General features: G+C 48.1%; 1 protein-coding gene across 1 annotated transcript in view; it reads right to left on the reverse strand.

Annotated features, from left to right (window-relative positions):
- LOC119395779 (centrosomal protein 43) overlaps positions 1 to 21,457 on the reverse strand; it is a 38,489-nt gene that overhangs the window by 8,620 nt on the left and 8,412 nt on the right. The window contains exons 5-6 of the mRNA XM_037662791.2: positions 10,668 to 10,744; positions 8,483 to 8,519 (exon numbers count right to left, since the gene is read on the reverse strand). Of these exons, the coding sequence (XP_037518719.1) occupies positions 8,483 to 8,519; positions 10,668 to 10,744 (114 nt within the window). The remainder of the gene's footprint in view (positions 1 to 8,482; positions 8,520 to 10,667; positions 10,745 to 21,457) is intronic.

Raw genomic sequence — 21,457 nt, forward strand, 5'->3', positions numbered from 1 at the left:
ATATTTTTGGAGCACCGGCAAACACCCATAGGAGTCAATGCATTTCGTAACTCGCGACTACGAAAGATATTCATACCGCAGTCACTCATTAACAAAATTTTTGAAACACGAGTGCACAAATAATCTACTCTCACAACATTAACTACATTAAAAAACTGCTGAAATGCATTCATGCTGTGCTGGTACCGCTTGCCCGTGTTCGGCGTGTGACGTCAGAACAGATAGCGGGGCAACAACTGTGTGCGCCAAGCTACCTTGACCACGTGATGTTCCCCGGAGTGTATATTATTGACCGGCACAATAAAGAGGGGAGTTTTTCCTTTCATCACCGAGAGCGAAGCTCGTCAACTGGTTATTGCAACACGCATACGCGTCGCACTCGTATGCAGTGTCACGACATGGTGTCAGAAGTGTGGACTGGTCAACTATCTCGCTGAGGCCGTGGACGGCAGCATTCCCACGAAATGGCAGACAAGCCCACAACGGTAATCCCGGGGCTCCAGCAGCCACCACCGCTGGACTTCGACAAAACGTCGGAGTGGCCGGTGTGGATCGACCACTTCGATGACTACCGCTTCGCCACAGCTCTCAATGAACGTTAGGGAGAGGCCCAGGTATGCACGCTACTTTACACAATGGGCCGCCAAGCCCGCGAAGTCTTTGCTACATTTGGGCTGACCGGTGAAGAAGCAAAAAGTTATGATGTCGTCAAGCAAAAGTTTGACAGTCATTTCGTCAAAGAAAGGAACATTGTTTATGAAAGTGCCTGCTTTCACAGACGCCAGCAACGGCCAGAAAAATCGGTGGATCAGTTCGCAACCGCACTTCACGTGCTGGCAGACTGCTGCGACTTCGGGGGTATGAAGAAGAGACTCATCCGAGACCAGTTTGTCGTCGGGCTCCGGGACGCTCAACTATCCGAGGCCTTGCAGATGGACCCGCAGCTGACATTGGCTACGGCGCTGGCCAAGGCTCGCCTCAAGGAAACCGTGCGACAGCAGCAGCAGAGCCTTCGACCGGAAGGGGTCCACATCAGTGGCCTGCCAGAACTTCAGGACCAAGGCGCCGTCGTGGATGCCGTGGGCCACCAGAAACGCCCGCAACACAACGGGGGACGGTGTCCCTACTGCGACGGCGACGCGCACCCGAGGTCGACGTGCCCGGCCCGAGCTTCCAAGTGCCACTGCTGTGGTAACAAAGGACATTTTGCGAGGGCCTGCCTCAAGAAAGCTGGGTCCGCAGAAAGAAAGGTACGTGTCTGGGCTGTCGAATGTGATACCGGAGAAACTTTCATTGGCGCGATTGACACGGCCGGGAAAGCGCACTATGTGCATGTTCTGATAAACTCTGTGCCTATCCTTGCTAAAGTTGATTCCGGTGCAGAAGTGTCGGTTCTACCTTCTACATTTCCAGGATTACCCACCCGCCTGGATAACGCAGACGAGGTGCTACAGGGGGCTGGCGGCAACAAGCTCAATGTTCTAGGCAAATTTGTCGCAGAGACTGCGTGGAAAGGGAGGACGGTCCGTCAAACGTGCTATGTCGTTAGCCCTCTTCGCGACGTACTTCTCGGGCTGCCAGCCTTAAAGGCTTTAGGTGTTGTCAAATTTGCCGATGAGCTTAGTGCACACGAGCAACGGTATGAAACCCTTTTTCCGTGAATGGGGCGAAGTCTAGGCACAATCCCAGGAGAATACACTATTAGGCTACAACCGGGCGCCATTCCGCATGCCATAACCGTTCCACGGCGAGTGCCAATTCCGCTCGTGGGAAAGCTAAAGCACGAAATCGAGAGACTCGTGCGCATGGGAATGATTAGAAAGGTAGACGGTCCCACGGATTGGTGCGCAGGAATAGTCCTGGTAACGAAACAGTCGGGCGAACTGAGAGTATGCGTCGACCTCACAAAGCTAAATAAGTGCGTCGTTCGTGAGCGCTTCACGCTACCAACGGTGGATCAAGCATTAGGCTCTCTGGCCGGTGCGAAATGGTTTTCGAAGCTTGACGCCTACTCGGGGTTCCATTAAGTCCGACTAAGTAAGGACTGTGAAGAACTAACTACATTCTTGACTCCATTCGGGAGATACTGTTTTACTAGATTACCGTTTGGAAATACGTCCGTTCCGGAGTATTTCCAGAAAAGGATGTCCGAAATCCTATGCGGCCTGCCAGGTGTTGTCAACGTCATGGATGACATTCTAGTGTTTGGTAATACGAAATCCCAACACGACGAACGTTTAGCAGAGGTTATGTCACGCCTGGCTAGCGCAAATGTGACTCTGAACAAGGAAAAGTGCCAGTTCGGCGTTAACAAAGTGAAATTTCTGGGCCATATTCTGAATGAGAATGGAATTGAGCCTGATCCAGCGAAGGTTAGCGCTGTTAAAAATCTAAACGCCCCGAAAAATGTCACCGAACTGAGAAGCTTGCTCGGCATGGCTAATCACCTAGGTCGCTTTTTGCCTCACCTGGCACAGACTACTGCTCCGATGCGTGCTCTTTTGCACAAAGATAGCGTCTGGGGGTGTGGGGTGTGAAGGTGGTCTGAGGGTGAGGGGGTCTGGGGGTGTGACCAAGAAAAGGCGCTCAACGAGCTGAAAGGGCTAATTTGTTCTGCGCAGTGTATGGCCATGTACGATGCAACACTTCCTACCGTCCTTTCAGCGGATGCATCCTCTTTCGGACTGGGAGCTGTACTTTTTCAAACGCAGAAAGACGGCCACCATAGACCAATAGCTTTCGCATCTCGATCCCTCACGAACACAGAACGGCGATACTCCCAGATAGAAAAAGAAGCGCTAGCACTGACGTGGGCAGCCGAAAGATTTGACGAGTACATCCGTGGCCTAAACGTTACCTTCGAAACGGATCACAAGCCCTTAGTGTCCTTACTAGGCCAGATGGCCATTGATGATATGCCCCCGAGAATTCAACGCTTTCGGCTCCGCCTAATGCGCTATCTTTTCAGTGTTCAGTACGTTCCCGGCAAATCGCTAGTCACAGCCGACACCCTTTCGCGGTCCCCAGTTGCATGCAGCAATTTTGAAAAGGGCTTGAGTGTGTCAGATGTCACAGCATACTCTAAGGCGTGTTTGCTTGGCTTGGAAACGGACGACAATTTTTTGTCTAGAGTGAGAGAATGTCAAATGAATGATCCCATTTGTAAACACCTGCGCAGGCTGTGTAAGGCCAATTGGCCAAGGAAACCGAATGTTCCTTCTTTCCTCATGCCTTACTGGCAAGATAGAGCATGCCTTAATATGACTGATGGTCTCCTGCTGAAAGGAACAAGGCGGGTAATCCCACTATCTCTAAGAACAGATGTGCTGCGCAGATTGCATGATGGGCATCAGGGGATTGGGCGTTGTTGCAGTGTGGCTAAATGTTCTGTCTGGTGGCCAGGGTTGAGCACCGAACTGGCACAGTTCGTGAATCAGTGCACTGTTTGCGCACAGCATGCTCAGCAACTGGCCGAGGGCCGAGCCCATGATAGCAACCGCAACGCCATCGTTTCCTTGGGAGAGAGTGGGAGTAGATCTGTGCGTAATCAACGGCCAGGCATACCTTATCGCAGTGGATTATCTTTCACGGTACCCTGAGGTAGTCAATCTTCCCTCCACAAAGTCTGGAACGGTCATTGATAGACTGAAAGATATTTTTGCCAGGCATGGAATCCCTGAGTGTGTGGTGACCGACAACGGTCCTCAGTTCGTGGCCACCGAGTTTGAACAGTTCGCGGTGTCATACGGGTTTCGCCACGTCACCGTGAGTCCGAGGCACCCACAGGGGAACGGGCAAGTAGAGCGAATGGTTCAGACGGTTAAGCACCTCATTCTAAAGTCTAAAGACCCTTACCTGGCATTACTGGCTTACAGGGCGATGCCCGGCATTCTTTGAGTCAGTCCTGCTGAAGTACTTATGGGTAGGCGATTGAGGACAAGAGTCCCAATGCTACCGCGTCATCGAAATCCGGGAAAAAGCGGCCCGAAAGAAGTCGTGGCCCGCGACCAGGAGGTCAGGCAGCGGCAATGCCGCTACTACAACCAACGCCATCGTGCCAGACGGCTTTCCAAGCTAGAAGCAGGGGACCTGGTCTGGGTGACAGACATGCAATCCAAGGCCACAGTCCTCGCACCAGCACCAAAACCGCGGTTATATGTAGTGCGAACAGACGACGGTGTGGTCCTCCGCCGAAACAGGAGAATGCTTAACCGTCTACCAAAAGAAAGGGCGCACACGGAAACTTACGAATTTCCAGAAAACTCGGAGGAGCCAAGCGCGGCACAAATGGCTCGTAGCCCAGATGGCTCGACAGCAACAGATTCAGCGGTGCCTCCGACTCGCGTTGTGGCCAATAGTGAAACCACTCCCATTGTAACGCGGTTTGGTAGAGTGGTAAAGAAGCCCATATGACTGGGCATTGATGAGTAGTGGTTTGGTGTTTTGTTTTGTATAACATATATTCTGTTTTGTTTTGTACAACAGATATTCTCTATCATGTATGTGCGCATGTTCCGGTGCTTGGAATAAAAAAGAGGGGATGTGCTGGTACCGCTTGCCCGTGTTCGGCGTGTGACGTCAGAACAGACAGCGGAGCGACAACTGTGTGCACCAAGCTACCTTGACCACGTGATGTTCCCCGGAGTGTATATTATCGACCGGCACAATAAAGAGGGGAGTTTTTCCTTTCGTCACCGAGAGCGCAGCTCGTCGACTGGTTATTGCGACACGCATATGAGTCGCGCTCGTATGCAGTGTCACGACACATGCTACACTTAAATTCTGCAAAACTATCGCTACAGCGCACTTGAGAAGCCGCCGCCATCATTGTTTACAAAAAAACATAAAGCTGGCGACAATGATGATGATGATGGCTTGCCGAAACACCTGCTCGTTATCGCGGACTACGCAGCCAAATCCACATTCCTCATGGAGTTTCGTTCATTGGCTTGGCTCTGTGCCTGGCTTTGTCGGCTTTGCGAGCATATGGTCGCTTAGTGCAACATGAACTATGTGTTGCGATTGCTTCGTCCGATTTCGCTGCCTGCGAAGATGCCGCCTCCAACGAAAAAGCGGAAGTTCATCACGCTGGAAGATAAGGCTGCAATTATCAGTGAGGTGGAAAAGGGCAGGAAAAAAATGGACATCGCCGAAGAATTCGGCGTTGCGTTCAGCTCGCTGTCCACAATTCTGCGCTAATCCGCGCTGATTCAGCGGAGTCGGAAGAAGGTTCGCCTGTAGGCACACTTGATGACCGTACTGGTGACAGCGCAGTGCCGCCGTCACTGACCTACTAGTGCATGGGGCGAACTTTGTGCCGTGGCAAACAAGATTCCCGACCGAGAGGCATGAAATTGCTGCATGGTAAGGCCCACCAAAGCAAACATACTGACTTTTGGAAATAAAATGTGTTTTTTGTGAATTCCATGTCTTTTCTGCCACATTCTCACGCCAACAAAATTCCCGCAAGAGCGAAATTTTGTGCTTTCTCCGCCGATTTCGTTATTGCGGGTTTCAACTGTATCAGTATTGATATGTTTCTCTAAACGTGACGTGAAATGTCCTTCGGAAATGACTTATATAGGAGATATGGGAAAAGCCTTCTTTCAAGCGCTTGTGTGCATCCATGTTTGCAGTGGAAGTGCTGCTGCCTCTTAAATTTGCACCCAATTATAAGTTTAAATATAGCAAAGCATATTTCAGATTTCAGAGATTTCGTAACTTAACGTAAATTCACTGTGACTATGAGACAAGGAGAAATAAAAGTTGACGAACAGACAACATGCTTCGGGTGAGCAACGAACACAACCCCTCCACATTAAGGGTCCGATGCACGACCGATTGCAATACAGTGACGGCTGTTCCCATGTCCTCTTTCTTAGGTGTACAATCGAGCCCCAAAATAATGAAATTGGCTGGGAAACGGCAAAATTTTTTTATTGCGAGAATTTTGTTAACGCGAAATAACACAATACAAGTAAGGAAATGGCCAGAAAACGAAAGTTTATTGCCAAAAGTCTGTTAGCTTCTCTCGTCGACCTTTGCCATGCAGCAAGCGCATTCATCTTTCTTCACAGCGCAGCAAGTGGTTCATCGTGACATCATCATCGTGCATTGCTAAGAACGTCCAAATCGTGTCGAACGCATCCAACGCATCTCGTGTGTTGGAAGGCGTCTCTGCATGGCATGCGCCTTGGTCCTCAGTGTTGTCGGTTTCACGCACGCTGTTCGAGGTGGCTTCATCATTCAACTCTTCATGCACTATCACATCTTCATCGGCACAAATAAAGTCATCGACACCGACGCTATCAGGAACCTCGCTGCAGTAGCTGCACACCATGCGGTTCATACTGTGACATGCAACGCTTCGTGGAAGCAGCACCACCCGAACTGTGCAAAGTACACGATGCATCGCTGTACGTACACAAAATGTAGTCACGTGCCGGCAGGGGTGTAGCCAGGGGGGGGAGGGGTTGAGGGGGTACAAACCCCCCCCTGAAATTTTTCAGTTTTCCTTGCGTATATATACAAGCGCACATACAAACGCATGCACGAACATACATAAAGTATGGTTGAACCCCCCCCCCCCCCCCGAAAAAAATTTCTGGCTATGCTCCTGCGTGCCGGCAACAAGCCGATGGTTGATGCGACAGCACATAAAGAAAAGTACTATAAACTAAATAACATGGCAGCCACGACAACATTCGACACGGGCAACTACCGTATTTATTCGAATCTAGGCCGATAGTTTTTTCGGAATTTCTTTGTATCAAACTCCAGGGTCGGCTTAGATTCGAGGATTTTGAAAAACACGCCACTTTTCATCGAGAAAAGTGTTGCAAAACTAGCGCCACCTAGACAGTATTGTAGCCGTTAGTAGCTGAGCCAACACCTGGCTTAAGTATGCACGCGAGGCCGCCATTTTTTATCTTTGTGGCGAGTGTTGAGGCGAGTCGTTCGTCAGTTCGAGTCTCGCTTCGAGTGGACTGTGTGTGGCGTAGCTCAATGGCGCCAAACGAGCGTAGTCATTATAGTGCGGCGTATAAAAGGAAAGTTGTGCTAGCCGCGGAGTCGTCTTCCAACGTTCAAGCCGGGCTGGACTTTGGAGTGGACGAAAAGAATGTTCGTCGCTGGAGGGGCCAACGGGAGAAGCTCTTCGCGTGCGCCGCAACGAGGATGGCTTTTGCCGGTCCACGGAAAGGCTGTCACCCTGGACTTCGTTCGGACGCAGCGAGCAGCTGCCCTTCCAGTGACAACGGAAGTGCTCCAGGCGACGGCGAGGGCACTTTCAAGGGAGCAAGGTGTTTCGGCAGCAGACTTCAAAGCCAGCCGAGGCTGGCTGCAGAAATTCATGAAGCGCTTTGGCTTCAGCCTCCGTCGTCGCATCTCAATCGCCCAAAAGTTACCGGCTGACTATGAAGAGAAGTTGCTGGAGTTCCAGCGTTTCGTGCTTTGGAAGAGAGAAGCGAGAGCGTATCTGCTAGGCCAAATCGGCAACGCGGACCAAACGCCGGTGTATTTAGATATGCCGGTGGCGCACACAGTCTCAGAAAAAGGGGCCAAGGAAGTGAAGGTGCGCTCTGCGGGCTATGAAAAGCAGCGCGCGACTGTGATGCTATGCTGCACAATAAATGTTTTCTCTTTGTGAATTTTATCCGGCCTACATTCGAGGTAAGTTTTTTTTTTTTTTTTTTTCGGGCTTCGGACTTTAGGGGGTCGGCTTAGAATCGGGGTCGGCCTAGATTCGAGTAATTACGGTACTTCTGGCAGCGTGCCGATTTTGTAAACAAAGACGGTGGTGCCCGCGCAAGCAAGCGTAATGTGCTTAGCTTTTGCACAATTTAAGTGCACAGCAGAGGTTGAGCGCATTTTGCTGTTTGCTGACCTTGCGCGAGTGCATTACTTGCGGGAAATGTTGCGTCAATTTTCGTTATTGTGGAATTGCAGTTCAGCAATGTTTTGGTGTTGAGAAATATGAAATGCATTGAATAATATGGGTGTTCGCCCAGGACAAGAAAATATTTCGTAGTTGCAGGAATTTCGTTATTGCGGGGTTCAACTGTATTTATGCATGCATAGCACTCGAAGTGTTAGCCACTTTTGGCCATGGCAGCGAATGTGGAACATTACTTTTGCCCAATGGCAACACGTAGTGATGAATTTTATGAATAACTCGCTTCGCTATGTGGGTAACTTACTCTGACCAATAAACACTCGCCTCCTACCTAAAGGCATCAAACCTGCCAGAGCCAAGGCCCCCCGCTAGGAAATTAATGTGAAGGAAAATTGATCAAGGAGCCCATTTTATGAACCCAAGGAAATCACAGAGTGTGTTATTTGTAGTTTTTAACCAGTATAGAAGTAAAGAACAAGTACAGATTTAGCACAACAGGTACAGCAAAATCAACGCGGTGGGTATAAATTTCACCAAAACTAAGACTTTCGCCAAGATTTACATAACACCACTTGTGTGGTGGCTTACCTCTGTAGTGAATGGGACTCTCCTTCAGGATGGGAGACTGCAGCAGAAGAAAGCAGAATGGCAAGGGACAGGTTTACAGGTCGTCTTCAATCAATCAATCAATCAATGAACGACTATTTTGGCAGGTATGACCCCAACATCTACCTTTTCATTAGCAATACAGGAGAAAGGATGAGAGAAGAGCAAATGAAAGGTGTTCAATATTCCTGGAAAAAAAACAGCTTACGGTATGCACCAGGTGTTCTGGATAGGTATAACGTAAAGCTATTTGAATATATGTTATTCTGTTGGTGTCATGTGCTCAGTGATTGGTCCAAATTTTTCAGACCCTGCCCACTTTGCTTGCCTGGTGCACAATGTAATAAAAACCGTAAAAGCACTCCAGGTGAAAATGACATGTGCACACCATTTATGAATGACTGTAACTGCAGCCTGCAGTGCACAATGCTTCCCCTAACCTTCACTGGGCGTGCACCTGCTAATCCGACTAAGCTCCAGCAGCTCACTGTCACTGCAGGGTTGTCAATTCACTCTCCACTACACTGTCAGTACCCAATGCTCAATTCTTCCAGATGCTTCACCTCAAAAAACTAGACATAGAACCCAGAGGTGCTGTTGCATTGTCTACCTCAGCAGAAAATCCTCTTCTGACTGTGCCCACACCTGAAAACCTTTTGGATATTGAAGTAGACGGTGTGAAAGCACTAGTGCTAATTGACAAAGGCATACACATGTCAACATTCCTGGCCGTCTTCGCAAAGTGCTCACGCCCACTACTTTGATTGCCATACGAGTCTCCTACAGTACAGCTCCCGCCGTTTGAATGTGCACAACTGATGTGAACACTGTTGGACACAATGCTACTCATGCTTGGCCCTGATATTCTGTTGTCCCATTCAGCCCTCATCAATTGTGCTGCCAGTCTCCTACAGTTGGAATTCTCTCTGCCCCAAGTTGTCCGCTCCTCCGCCACAGCCTATGTGTGTTCCATGTAATCGTTTCTAAATGCTCCATGCGAGAGAGCCGGAATTTTTCTCGCGCTTTGCTGGCATTCGCAGTGCTCATCACGGGACACAAATTTGCAATTGGAGGTTGGCACATAGTTAAGCGGGGTTCACGGCTGGTACCTAACGTGTTCACGAGAGCCTGGGCGCACACCAATACGCCTGATAAGTGTACTGGCAGGCATTGAAGCCCTTTCGGACGTGGTGGTGGCAGAATAAAAAAAAGTATGATTTTGTTTTTCTGGAATGCCAGATTTTTCAGACGATTTCGCAGTTCCAAAGGAGTCTGAAAAATCGGATGTTAACTGTAATACCGTAAAATGCCGAGCAAGTGCCCCCCTACCTTTTTCGGGAGAATAAGTGCCAATGACCGAGAAAGCGCCCCCCCCTCCCCCTCCGGCCACATTTTTTTCAAAACGAGCATCGCTTGTGTAAAAAGAACCACAGGATTGAGTAACTTAGAAGAATAGACTGTTCGGTGAGTTGGTAATTCACGGTGAATGAAAATAGCACGAAATAATGTAGGACGAGACGAAGAAGACTACAAAGAACAAAAATATATAGGAAGTGCAAACCACATGTTCACCACGAACAGAACCAAAAACCTCGGATGGTGCATCCAGGTACGTTATCTCTGCCTTGTTTAATGCAAGGGAAGGCTTTGCCACACAGGATGCACACATCTGAGGTTTTTGGTTCTGTTCGTGGTGAACATGTGGTTTAGGCTTCCTGTTCTTTCTAATAAAAGTTCAATTGTTCGTATGCGCTTGTGCTGTAGCCTTCTTTGTCTCGCCCTACGTTTTTTCGCGCTATTTTCATTCATCAAGATTGAGTACACTGAATGTGTATCTAATGTTGTTTATGAAATTTCATTGTCATGTGGCCGGTTGTATATTGGTCAAACCGGTCGCTGATTCAATGGTTTGACAGTGACGAGGAGGAATAAAAACAGTAAATAAATAAACATTTCATTAGAAGCATGAATGGGCATTTTTTATTTTTAGCGGCTCTCCCGCCGCCATCTTGAATTTTGGTCCGGGACCAAGCAAGCGCCCCCCCTCTAAATCTGGTCGGATTATCCTTCATCGTAGGGGGGGGGGGGGGCGCTTGCTCGGCATTTTACAGTAGTAAATTTGCAAGCAAACACACTGATATAAAAGTTAAGTTAAAAAGGGCCTCACCTTGTGGTTCAAGACTGGGGAGCACCTTGGGACCTGAGAGAGGAGGAAGCCGGCTGCCTCCGCGTGAAGTGCCACCTCTAATGTGAGAGCGAAGACAGAAGCATGTTCAAGAACACTCCTTTTCTTTTCCAATTCACAAGGTTGCCCTTAGGCATAGCATAATACACAAAACGCCTGAGGCACATAGCATGTTCACGAACAAGTTTCTTTCACGCATCAAGTCTAGTAACGAACCCATGAATCCAGCTTTTCAAGTCAGGAGGGTGACACGGATATTGTTTGGTTGCTCTGAGGTGGTGCATGTGCGCTTGCCATAGCCCTTGGCGTGAGCAAAGCAAGTGTGTCATTTCTCAACTATTGCAACTCTTCGCTTGTTCTGTTCTGCTTGTTCTGCAACTCTTCGCAGCTATCTGTTCTTTTAGAACAGATAGCTGCGAGGCTAGCAAATTTGCATTGAGAGAACCAGCCCCTTGGGACCAACAAAACCTTAAATCAATAAGTGGATAACTGAAGAAAACAACAGAATATGCAATGTATGATTCAGTTGCAAATGTAGGGACACTTGCAGAATGAAAAATGAAACAGTGATTAAATATGAGGTACTGCAGATAATCGTACTAGCTGTAAGAATCACTCTTCATTATTACAAAACCATTGCATAAACGTTCTACTATTCATTCATTTAGGTATTGATGCTATTTATCCGGTATTCAATCTAAAAATTTATCATTCACACTCCTCAGCCATGCTGGAAGATAAAGCAAAACGGCCATTCGGGCAAGTTGGTATCAATTCACCTTACAGGTAACGTACTGAAGGGGAGGCGAAAACAAGACAGGGACATAAAGAGGATACCATCCACACACACGCACACTCGCAACTGGAAATTTATTGAAAAGGCAGACACATATAAAGCTAACAAGTTGGGCACGTGGTGCAGGCTCTCTTGCCTCTAGAAATAGAATGACTTTCCACTAGGGGTGTGCGAATATTCGAAATTTCGAATATTTTTCTAAATTTTTCTAATAGTGCTTGCTATTCGATTCGATTCACACTGGAATTTTACTATTCGAACTATTCGAACTTCCCAAAGACAAATACAGTGAACGCCCGATTGAAAGTGACCCCTTCAGATTTTTCAATGTGCTTCGCCTCATTACATTCTCGTATTGCGGCAAAGCTGCCTTTCAAGCCCCGTTACGGTCGAATTTAGCCAAAAGACAGTCAACGTCCGATTGAAAGTAGTCCCTAAATTTTCAATAAGCTTCACCTTATCACACCTCCGTATTGCGGCAAAGCTGCCTTTCATGCTCCGTTACGGTCGAACTTGGCAAAGACACACTCAACGTCCGATTAATAGTCCCTAGATTTTCAATATGCTTCACCTCATCACACCCCCGTATTGCGGCAAAGCTGCCTTTCAAGCTCCGTTACGGTCGCAAATGTATTAACTCAAGAAAACGCTGGTTCCAACATGGAGATGAAAGATGTGGCAAAGTTGGGGGCGTTATTGATGCTGTTTTAGACGTGAAATTTGGGCACGAAGTCCGAAAAATCGGACACCGAAGCTTTTTAGCATCCAAAATTTCAGATTTTTTTATTTATTTGATAATACCTCACAGGCCGCGTAAGAGGCATGTAACGACACCGAGGAATCACGAATCCAATACGGTCGCCATTACTGTTTATTCCAGTTCTTCTTCTTTTTCGCTCTCTAAGAACTGTCCCCTTGCGTCTTCTTTTCCGTCTTCTTCCTTACACTCCCCCCGTTGTTTGTCGTCACCCCTCCTGGGGTGATACCGAAGAACGTTGCTTGTAGCGGCGAATTCAAGCTGTCCGCCATTGAGGTAGCCAATGGTCTTTAGCACACCTTGCTGTACCGATATTTTTACGACTTTAAACGGTCCAAGAATTCTTGTGTCGCTACCGGGCAGACCCTTCCGCACGAGCACAAGATCATTCAGTCCAATATCCGGCTTGTGTCCTTGGTGTCGCTTGTCGAATTGGAGTTTCATCGCCTTTCGGTATCTCCTTTGTTCCTGGTTGGTTTTTCGGTGTTCAAACAATTGCAGTTGATCATCGATTTTAAGTTCTTTGTCGGCTGGCAGTATTGGCACTTCGGCATAGGCAGCAAAATGCGGGCTGCAGCCAAGACTTGTAGTGTGTGTTCTGTTGTGGTGAGCCACAGCCGCTTCTAGGCTGCACTTCCATCCGCCTTTAAACGTTGGGTACATGGACATGAATTGCTTGATGTCACGTATAACCCTTTCTGCCATTCCATTGGCCTGCGGGTGAAATGGAGCGCAACGGCGTAGTGTAATGCCACGGCTATCTGCCCACTGCTGAAGTTTCTTGCTTAAAAATGCGGGTCCATTGTCAGATATCACGACTTTCAGCTGTGAGAATATCGCTCGGTCAAGCAAGGCGATAACGCTGTTCGTGTCTTCTCGTCCAGGACGTGCCGCTACCATTCTGGTGCACTGATCTATGGCAATCAAGAAAGACTGTGTCGTGAGAACCCCGGAACTCTTCTTTTTCAGTTCCGCAAAGTCCACGTGGACGACTTCAAAGGGTTTGTCCGAATGGTCTGGCAAGACGAGCTCGTCGGGTCGAGGCCGGTATTTCGCTTTATTCACTTGACACAAGTGGCACGACTTGACATAGGCTTCGACATCTTTTTTCATGTTTGTCCATGTGAACCGTTTGAGAAGCTTGTTGTACGTTCGCCAGAAGCCATCATGACCACCTGATTCGGGGCTGTCGTGATATAAGTGAAGCACTTTAGGAATCAGTGTGTCTGGTACGACGAACTTGCCATCCTTGAAGTGCAGACTTTCATACCCTTCCCACAATCTCGTCAAGTTAACTGTTCCATGCGGGATCTCGACCGCCAACCGAGACAGGGCGTAGGCGTCAGTAAGATGGCTACCTTCACGGTGGAAGACGTCAAAATCGTACTGTTGAAGTTCATTGACCCATCGGGCCAATTTTCCCCTTGGCTCCGACATATTCATTAGGTGCGTTAATGCTTGGTGATCCGTATATAATGAAAACTTTCTTCCGTTGATGTATGATCGGAAGTAGCACACAGCCATTAAAACAGCAAGAGCCTCCTTCTCAGTTGTAGAATAATTCTGCTGGGTAGGGTTGAAGGTGTAGGAGTAGTATCCTATAACCCTAAGCTGTTGAGTTGGAGGTGAACTTAAGTCTCTTTGGTACAGAACCGCCCCTGTACCATAATTGGAAGCGTCCGTATTCATCTCGAAAGGTAAACTATAGTCCGGTAGAGTAAGAATAGGGTCCGATGATATACGACGTACAAGTTCTCGATAAACCCTTTCGCAATCTTCGGTCCAAACAAAAGGCACTTGTTTCTTCGTGAGCTCCGTCAAGCACTTCGTCATCTTGGAGAAATCTTTAATAAAACTCCTGAAGTGGCTTGCGAGTCCAAGAAAAACTCGAAGTGAGTGAATGTCATGTGGCTTCGTGAGCTTTGCGATCCTTTGAACGGACTCCTGTTTGGTGCTCTTGGTGGTTCCGTCGAACACTCTTCCAAGGAAAACCACTTTCGACTTAAAGAACTCGCTCTTCTTCTCATTGATCTTGAGATCCGCGTCACTAAGTGCTTGTAACACTTTCCCGAGATGTCCAGAGTGCTCCTCTTTTGATCTTGAGTACACTATAATGTCGTCAATATAAACGTTGCAGAAGACTCCCAAGTGTGGCTTCAAAACACTGTTCATCATCTTCAGAAACCAGGCTGGAGAGTTTTTCCAGCCAAATGGCAGCCGGTTGTACTCATACACGTCAAATGGCGTAATGAATGCCGAGAACTTCTTCGTTTCTTCTTGCAGAGGTACTTGCCAGAAGCCTTTGCAAAGGTCGAGCCGAGAAAGGACTTTGCAGCCTCCGGTTTCATTGATTATTTCGTCAATATGTGGCATTGGAAAGGGAAAAAGGTCAGTCTGCTTGTTTATCTGCCTGTAATCGGTGCAGAGACGAAATGTTCCATCCTCTTTTGGTGCAATAGTTATCGGTGAAGCAAAAGGAGACGTAGAAGGGCGTATGACACCGGCATCAAGCATTTTCTGTAGCTCTGCCTTCAGCCACAACTTCTTTTCTCTGGACATGTTGTAAGCCTTCCGCTTCACTATGGTCGTATCTCGGAGCTCAAATGGTACTTCAAACTTAGTGGTCGCCTTCAGGTATCCGCCTACACAAAGTAACTCAGGATACATGCGAGTGACGTCTTCTGCGGCAGTGGGCTTGCGGGGGTTTTCGGCAACGGCTGTAAAGGTAGTCAGCAGGCGGTCATCATGTGTGGTAACTTGTCCATCCCAATAAAGATTCAAACACAATTCTTGCATTACGGGGCGGGACAAAAGAAGTTGATACTTCACTCCGTGAAGGGCCAGTGCTTTTACAGTCGTACTCTTGCCCTGACACGTAATCAAGATCTCTGTCCATTCATCATACAGTTGTTTCCTGCCATCATAGCCGTACACGATGACGGGACAATCTTTTCTTATAGTTAGCTGAGGAATCGCGTCCTTGTTAATGACAGTGATTGACGCTCCACTGTCAACTAGTGCTTTCACATCCTTCCCATTTACTTGCGCAGGCACGTATATTAGCTTGGCGCGGTCCGTGAGAAAAATCTTTTCGTATGCTTGGGACGAAGGGTCGTCAGAACATCCTTTGGTAAACTTCCTTTTCTTCGTCTGCCTTGTGTTTTTCGTAGACGGCTCGGGTTTGCTGAATGGGTCTGGCCATCCAGGTGCTGGAAACATTTCAGCGGTGGTCACTTCTCTTGCCGAAGACTGTCGCTGTTGAACGAACAACAGCTTCATAATCTGCAGTAGCTCCTCAGGCGTTCATGGTGTTCCAAGCTGAACATGGCGCTGCATGCATTCAGGAAGTCCCAACGTGATGAGGCACACAAGTGACGAGTCGGAGAGTGCAGAGTCCGCCGCATGCAATAGCCTCCACTTCTCAAAAAAGTAGTTCGTAACAGGACCAGAGAGGTACCTCAAGGCTATTGCACGGTCCCAACTTCGAAACTTGCTTTCACAGAATGTCGCTAGAAAGCTCTGCCTCCAGTCCGCCCAAGGATGTCCTGCCTTCTCTGTTGCTCGGATGTCATGCCAGGTCTTCGCAACGCCTCCCAGGTAGAATCGCATGTGCATTATATTGTCGCGATCGTGATTCCAAAAATTTTGATCGCATGCGTATTCGTAGAAGTCAAGCCAGGCCGGAGCACTCATTGATGATGATGCATCGTAGATCTCTGGCTTAGTTACTTCCAAAGGTGGTTTCCGAGATCGGTCAACTCCTGTCTGCATTATAAGCTCCAACAGATGTTGTTGCCGCTTGCTATTTTCTTCCTGCAACTTGATTATATCTTGGAAAAGGCTGTCTGTTTCAGCAATCTCCGCTTTTGTCAGTCCGGCTTCGTGTAGTCTATCTTCACCATGGAGCCGACGAGTATGCGCGATGGCCGCTTTAAGTTCCTCGCGATTCATATCTTCTTTCGAGAATTGGCGATATGTCGCCGAACAGTCAGAGCCCACGCAAACAGATCGACTTTCCACCATAGACGCAGCATGCAACGCTCACCGTCTTGACACATCTTGCAGCGACGTCGACGCACATGGTCGTCGGAAAATCGGAGCTGTTCAGGCGCGCCCAGGATCCTGCAGTAGACTGCGCCAAAATTGTAACGACACCGAGGAATCACGAATCCAATACGGTCGCCATTACTGTTTATTCCAGTTCTTCTTCTTTTTCGCTCTCTAAGAACTGTCCCCTTGCATCTTCTTTTCCGTCTTCTTCCTTACAAGGCATAGGGTGAGATGTTCTTATATGTCAATGCCTATGAGGCAGGTTTGGAACTCTGGACTTGACGAGAGCACACCTTGTCCGCCACATCAGTTGGGCTTCCACAGAAGTTGAAAGAGGAGGAGAGGCTGAGGAAATGGCATGTTTGCCTATCACGTGTAAAATGTTGTCGGCAGCACTTTGGTTGCACCAAATCACGTACATAAAAAAATTCGGCAGATCCCACGTACCGTGGGAGTCGATGTTATGCGAAGCATGCGGCAGGAAGGTGACTGTGGCGTAATTTTTTTACTGAGCGAACCGTTACAAAATGACGCTAAAGATTTGTATAAGTTTTATACGCACACATGTATGTTGAAGAGCCGCATATGCGTTATATAACCAGTTGCTTACAGTTGGGTAACGATAAATACAATTTGGCCACTACATTGCCTCATTCTTGATAAGACAACTATGAAACACCACCCCACCTGTGCTTCATCAACCTAGCGAAAAGAAACACCTTCATGTTGCTATCTCATAAGAATATGCTTAGGAATCCTCTCCAACTTTTTTTTCTTCAATTTCGCTTCGAAGTATTCGAGAAATATTAGAAAAATATTCGAAAAATATTCAATTCACACTCACACTTCAATATTCAAATTCGCTTCGCACCCAAAATTTTGCTATTCGCACAGCTCTACTTTCCACATCTGATTTGTGAGGGCACATGAGTCATGACGAAAAAAGGGGGGAAGAGAAAAAAAATATGGCTGATCTCCCTTTCATAGGAATCGGTATATACCAACACAAAAGTGAGACATGTCTTCACAGGGGTAGTTGAACGTTTATTGTGGATTGTTTCACCACAAGGGCAAAGGAATGTATGCTATAGCAACAAATTGTAATGTCACACGAAAACGGCAAGCAGCTCGAAACTTGCAGCGCGCTCTAAAGCAGAAAGGACGCACGAAAGGAACATGCACAGGATGAGCGCGAACTATAACAACTGTCAAAATTGTTACTTCTTTGTGAGCAGCATGCTCTTTTCGGAAACGCAGCCGCTGTAGCGAGCGAAGTGACCTTCGTGCTCTCTGTAACGTCAACGGAAACTTGCAGTGAAAGCACAAGACGTACAAACCGCCCCGATCACGAGATGAGTGCGCACGCACCAAGGCAGCGCGTCGCGTCGCAGCGCACTGGGCGACGACCTTCAAAGTGCGCCCTGCGCGCTCTTCGTGCCATCTCGCTAGTGATAACAAGAACATGCTGAAGCCACCGAGCTCCGAGGACTGCCAACGGTAAATGGTCTATATAAATAGCTCACTGTTGGTAATATGAGGAACGTACGCTCTGTGGCCGAGTGGTCTCGCGCCGCACGCTGCGGAGCGAGGGGTCATAGGTTCGACTCCCGGCAACACAACATTTTTTTGCAGTTTTTTTTCTTTGACATCTGTTAGTGTATATTTTACAATGTCATATCCGTGACGGAAATGCCTCAGTGGAGCCATGGTGGACCCCGGCATAAAACACTTTCGTGTTAAATAGAAAAAAGGGGGTGGGGGTTGTGGTGAGAATCGAAGAAAGTCATCGAAGTGTTCCATATTAAGAGATGCGGGAATTAATGTGTCAGCCACCTATCTATTGGCCTAATAGAGAAAGAGTACTCCTATTTGATTAACACGCTGCGCTAACTTTTTTGATTCTCACCTCAACCCCCCACCCCTTTTTCCTTTTTTCTCTTCCCCCCTTTTTTGTTGTGATGCATGTGCCCTCACAAATCAGATGTGGAAAGTCATTCTATTTCTACAGGCGAGAGAGTCTGCACCACGTGCCCAACTTGTCAGCTTTATGTGTGTTTGCCTTTTCAATAAACTTCCAGTTGCGAGTGTGCGCCTGTGTGGATGGTCTCCTCTTTATCTCTTGTTTTGCACCTCCCCTTCAGTACCTGTAAGATAAAGCATCCCCTCTGAAATTCCTCCCACTCTGGGGCCAGCAGTTAAACATTAAATGTTTACCATTGTTCATTCCCACCACAGGTGATGTACAAATTCACGCATCCAATGATGGCTCCCCCTATGCAACGAAAACCAATATTTAGGGCTATGGTTTTCACAGACATCACGTGCCGGAAGCAATTGTGGGAGCAAGAAACACATACCATCACTACCATGTTTTGAACACCGCTTAGAGCTAGACCTCAATACAGTAAAAGCTCGTTAATTCGACTCTCGTTAATTCGGAAAATCAGTTAATTCGGACACATCATCTGGTCCCTGTAAATATACGCATCACTCTATGAGACTGGGCGCTCGTTATTTCGGACAGATTTGACTGCAAATCAGATAATTCGGCGACTTTCGGGCCGCTGGCGAGGCTCGAAAACGAAAAAAGAACAATTCGGAACAGAAGTGTAGCTCAAACGCAGCGTCGCCATGGACATCAATTGTCGACTTGGCTTGACTTGAGATTGGTTGAACGCCTTTTATTCGCGTGTGTTGTTGGCGGTGCCATTTTATTGCTTTGTTCCCGTTGGTGTGCTACATCGTTGAACGTCGTTTTATCGAGGAACGATTCAGTACGGCTCCTTTAGCTTGATTGTTGCTGGTGCTTTTGTGCTGACTTTTCGTGTGAACGCACTCTCCGCAGATGGCAACGCCGGCGAAGCGGCCCAAGTACGAGGCGAAGGACTTCACCACCAAAGTAGAAATTTTGCGTGCCCTGAAAAATGGGCTCTGCCGACAAGAAGTTGTTCCTGTGCCATGACGTCGGCAAACAATACGACGTGAGTCTCCTGAGCGCAGTTAGCATTCTTGCGTATGTGTGCCAAAGCACGCCTGCGCACGTCATTGCCAACTGTTTCAGGCAGAGTGGCTTTGTTGTACAGTATAGACCGCTTATAACGTAAGTCGCCGGAGTCGCGAATATCCGCACTATAAGCGGTACCGCACTATAACCAAAACAACCTTCTTCAAAGGCTGCGCTTGCGCAAAACGTGTTGAGCATGTAGCCTCGCGTGTCCGATAATCGACATATGCGATTTGGGGCGCTTACAACCACTTAAATCTCCGAATGCTCAAAAATTAACCGCCAAAGACCCGCATTGCCAACGAATGAACACGGGGGAAAAAAGCAACCAAAACAAAGTGCCACCGTGGAAATTCGCCGACTACGTTTCAGGCCACCTCGAGGTATGCGCATTACACAGAAACCATGTCGAATCGCGACCGAAATTTCACGTGCTGAGCGCGGTACCGATCATTCGATTTCACGGGCGCGCACGCGATGTCCAAAGACATTGCAATCGAATCCGGAACCACCATTCGAGAGTTGCTTGTGCCAACCATGCCCTCGTTTTCATTAGCGATATGATTCCCTTCCCTTCAAGTGCAGCCATCGCAAAAAGTTTCGTTAATTCCGCACCAAACCGCAACTTTTATCGCCCGCGACCGCTACCGAAAAGCAACCAACGCTGATTAGGCCTAGCCTGCGGTTTAGCATGTTGTCGCGGGAAGTTTGTCCAAGACAACATGAAGGTCGGACGTCGAAAAGATCGCACTCAAGCACTAACCCAAGAACAGCGCGCGTGATACGAAGTTTGTGTTCGCGGCGCACTGGCAGAAAAGGCGAAAGCTCGCGTAATGAAGCCGCAAAACTTTTCAATTTGCGGACGAGGTAGCAAACGCGATATCTGTAGCAAGTGTGATAACGACGACGCTTTTCCCGACAGGAAACGTACTTTAAAGCGCACATGATGAGGACGCGATCGTTCGTTCCACGCGGAACGCGCTGCCGGCAAGCGGCCGCGGAGCCTTGCCGCCGCCGGTGCAAAGGCTACTCCGTCGCCTAGGCAACCACCACCCTTCCACACTCGGCGAGCCCGCACAGCGCTGCCGCGGTCTTTTTCCTCCCTCCGCCCCTCGTTCGTTCACTGTGCGTGCCCTCGCCCTTCGTAACGACCTCGTCGCTACCTCCCCAGCGGCGTACCTCCTTTGAGAACTGCACTCGCTACCGCGTTTGTCAGAAATATCTTCCCGCAACCGCATTATAAACGGTATTTCATCTTGGGGGACTGCACAATAAGCGGTATGCGTATACATGCGGTTCTATGGGAGGGTAAACGGGAGTCGAAAAAGACCGCATTATAACCGGTCCTGCATTATATGCGGTTACGTTATAAGTGGTCTGCACTGTACCCGACTCCAGCGATGCCGAAGTGTCGCCGAACGACGGTGCCGACTAGAGTCACTGGAAGTGCCGACGATGGGCAGGATTTCGGAAGTGTTATGCCTGATGCAGTGGCACTGGAGGATTATATCGGCATTGATGATGGCGTTGCCACTCCCGGCTGTCTGACTGATGAGCAAATCGTCAAGGAAGTGATGCATGGCAACGAATTCGAGAACGAAGAGCCTGAAGAGGAGCAGCCACACCATGAGCCACACGGACCCCCTCGCACTGTGAAGGAAGTCGCGGAGGCCCTCGTCGTCCTCGAAGAACTTTATTTTGGCACTGCAGACAGCATGTGAGCTGCTGAGTACCTTGAAGGGCTCAGAAAAATTGTGTCCGCGCGATTTCTGCTCGAAAACACACGCATCCGCGATTACTTTGTAAAGTAAAGGTATGTTGAAAAAACTCTTGCATTTATTGTGTTTATTTCGACCATTCGATAATTCGGACATTCGGTTAATTCGTACATTTTTTCCAGTCCCTAGAAATCCGAATTAATGAGCTTTTACTGTATAACGAACATTTTCAATGTAATGAAGTATAAAAGGTCGGCAGCATGTTACACTCTTTGTAACATTTGAGGGCAAAAGCATCCTGCACACTTCGTAATGCAATAAGTTATACAGTCGGGGACCAGACTTCTTGCAGTACGGTAACAAGCCGCACAGTGATAGACACCAATTTAATTACCTTGATGTCCTCAGCTAACTGCATTGTCCCCCCCCCCTCGTTAAGTCTTGTGT

The sequence above is a fragment of the Rhipicephalus sanguineus genome, chromosome 6 (assembly GCF_013339695.2).
Source record: "Rhipicephalus sanguineus isolate Rsan-2018 chromosome 6, BIME_Rsan_1.4, whole genome shotgun sequence".
Taxonomy (NCBI): domain Eukaryota; kingdom Metazoa; phylum Arthropoda; class Arachnida; order Ixodida; family Ixodidae; genus Rhipicephalus; species Rhipicephalus sanguineus.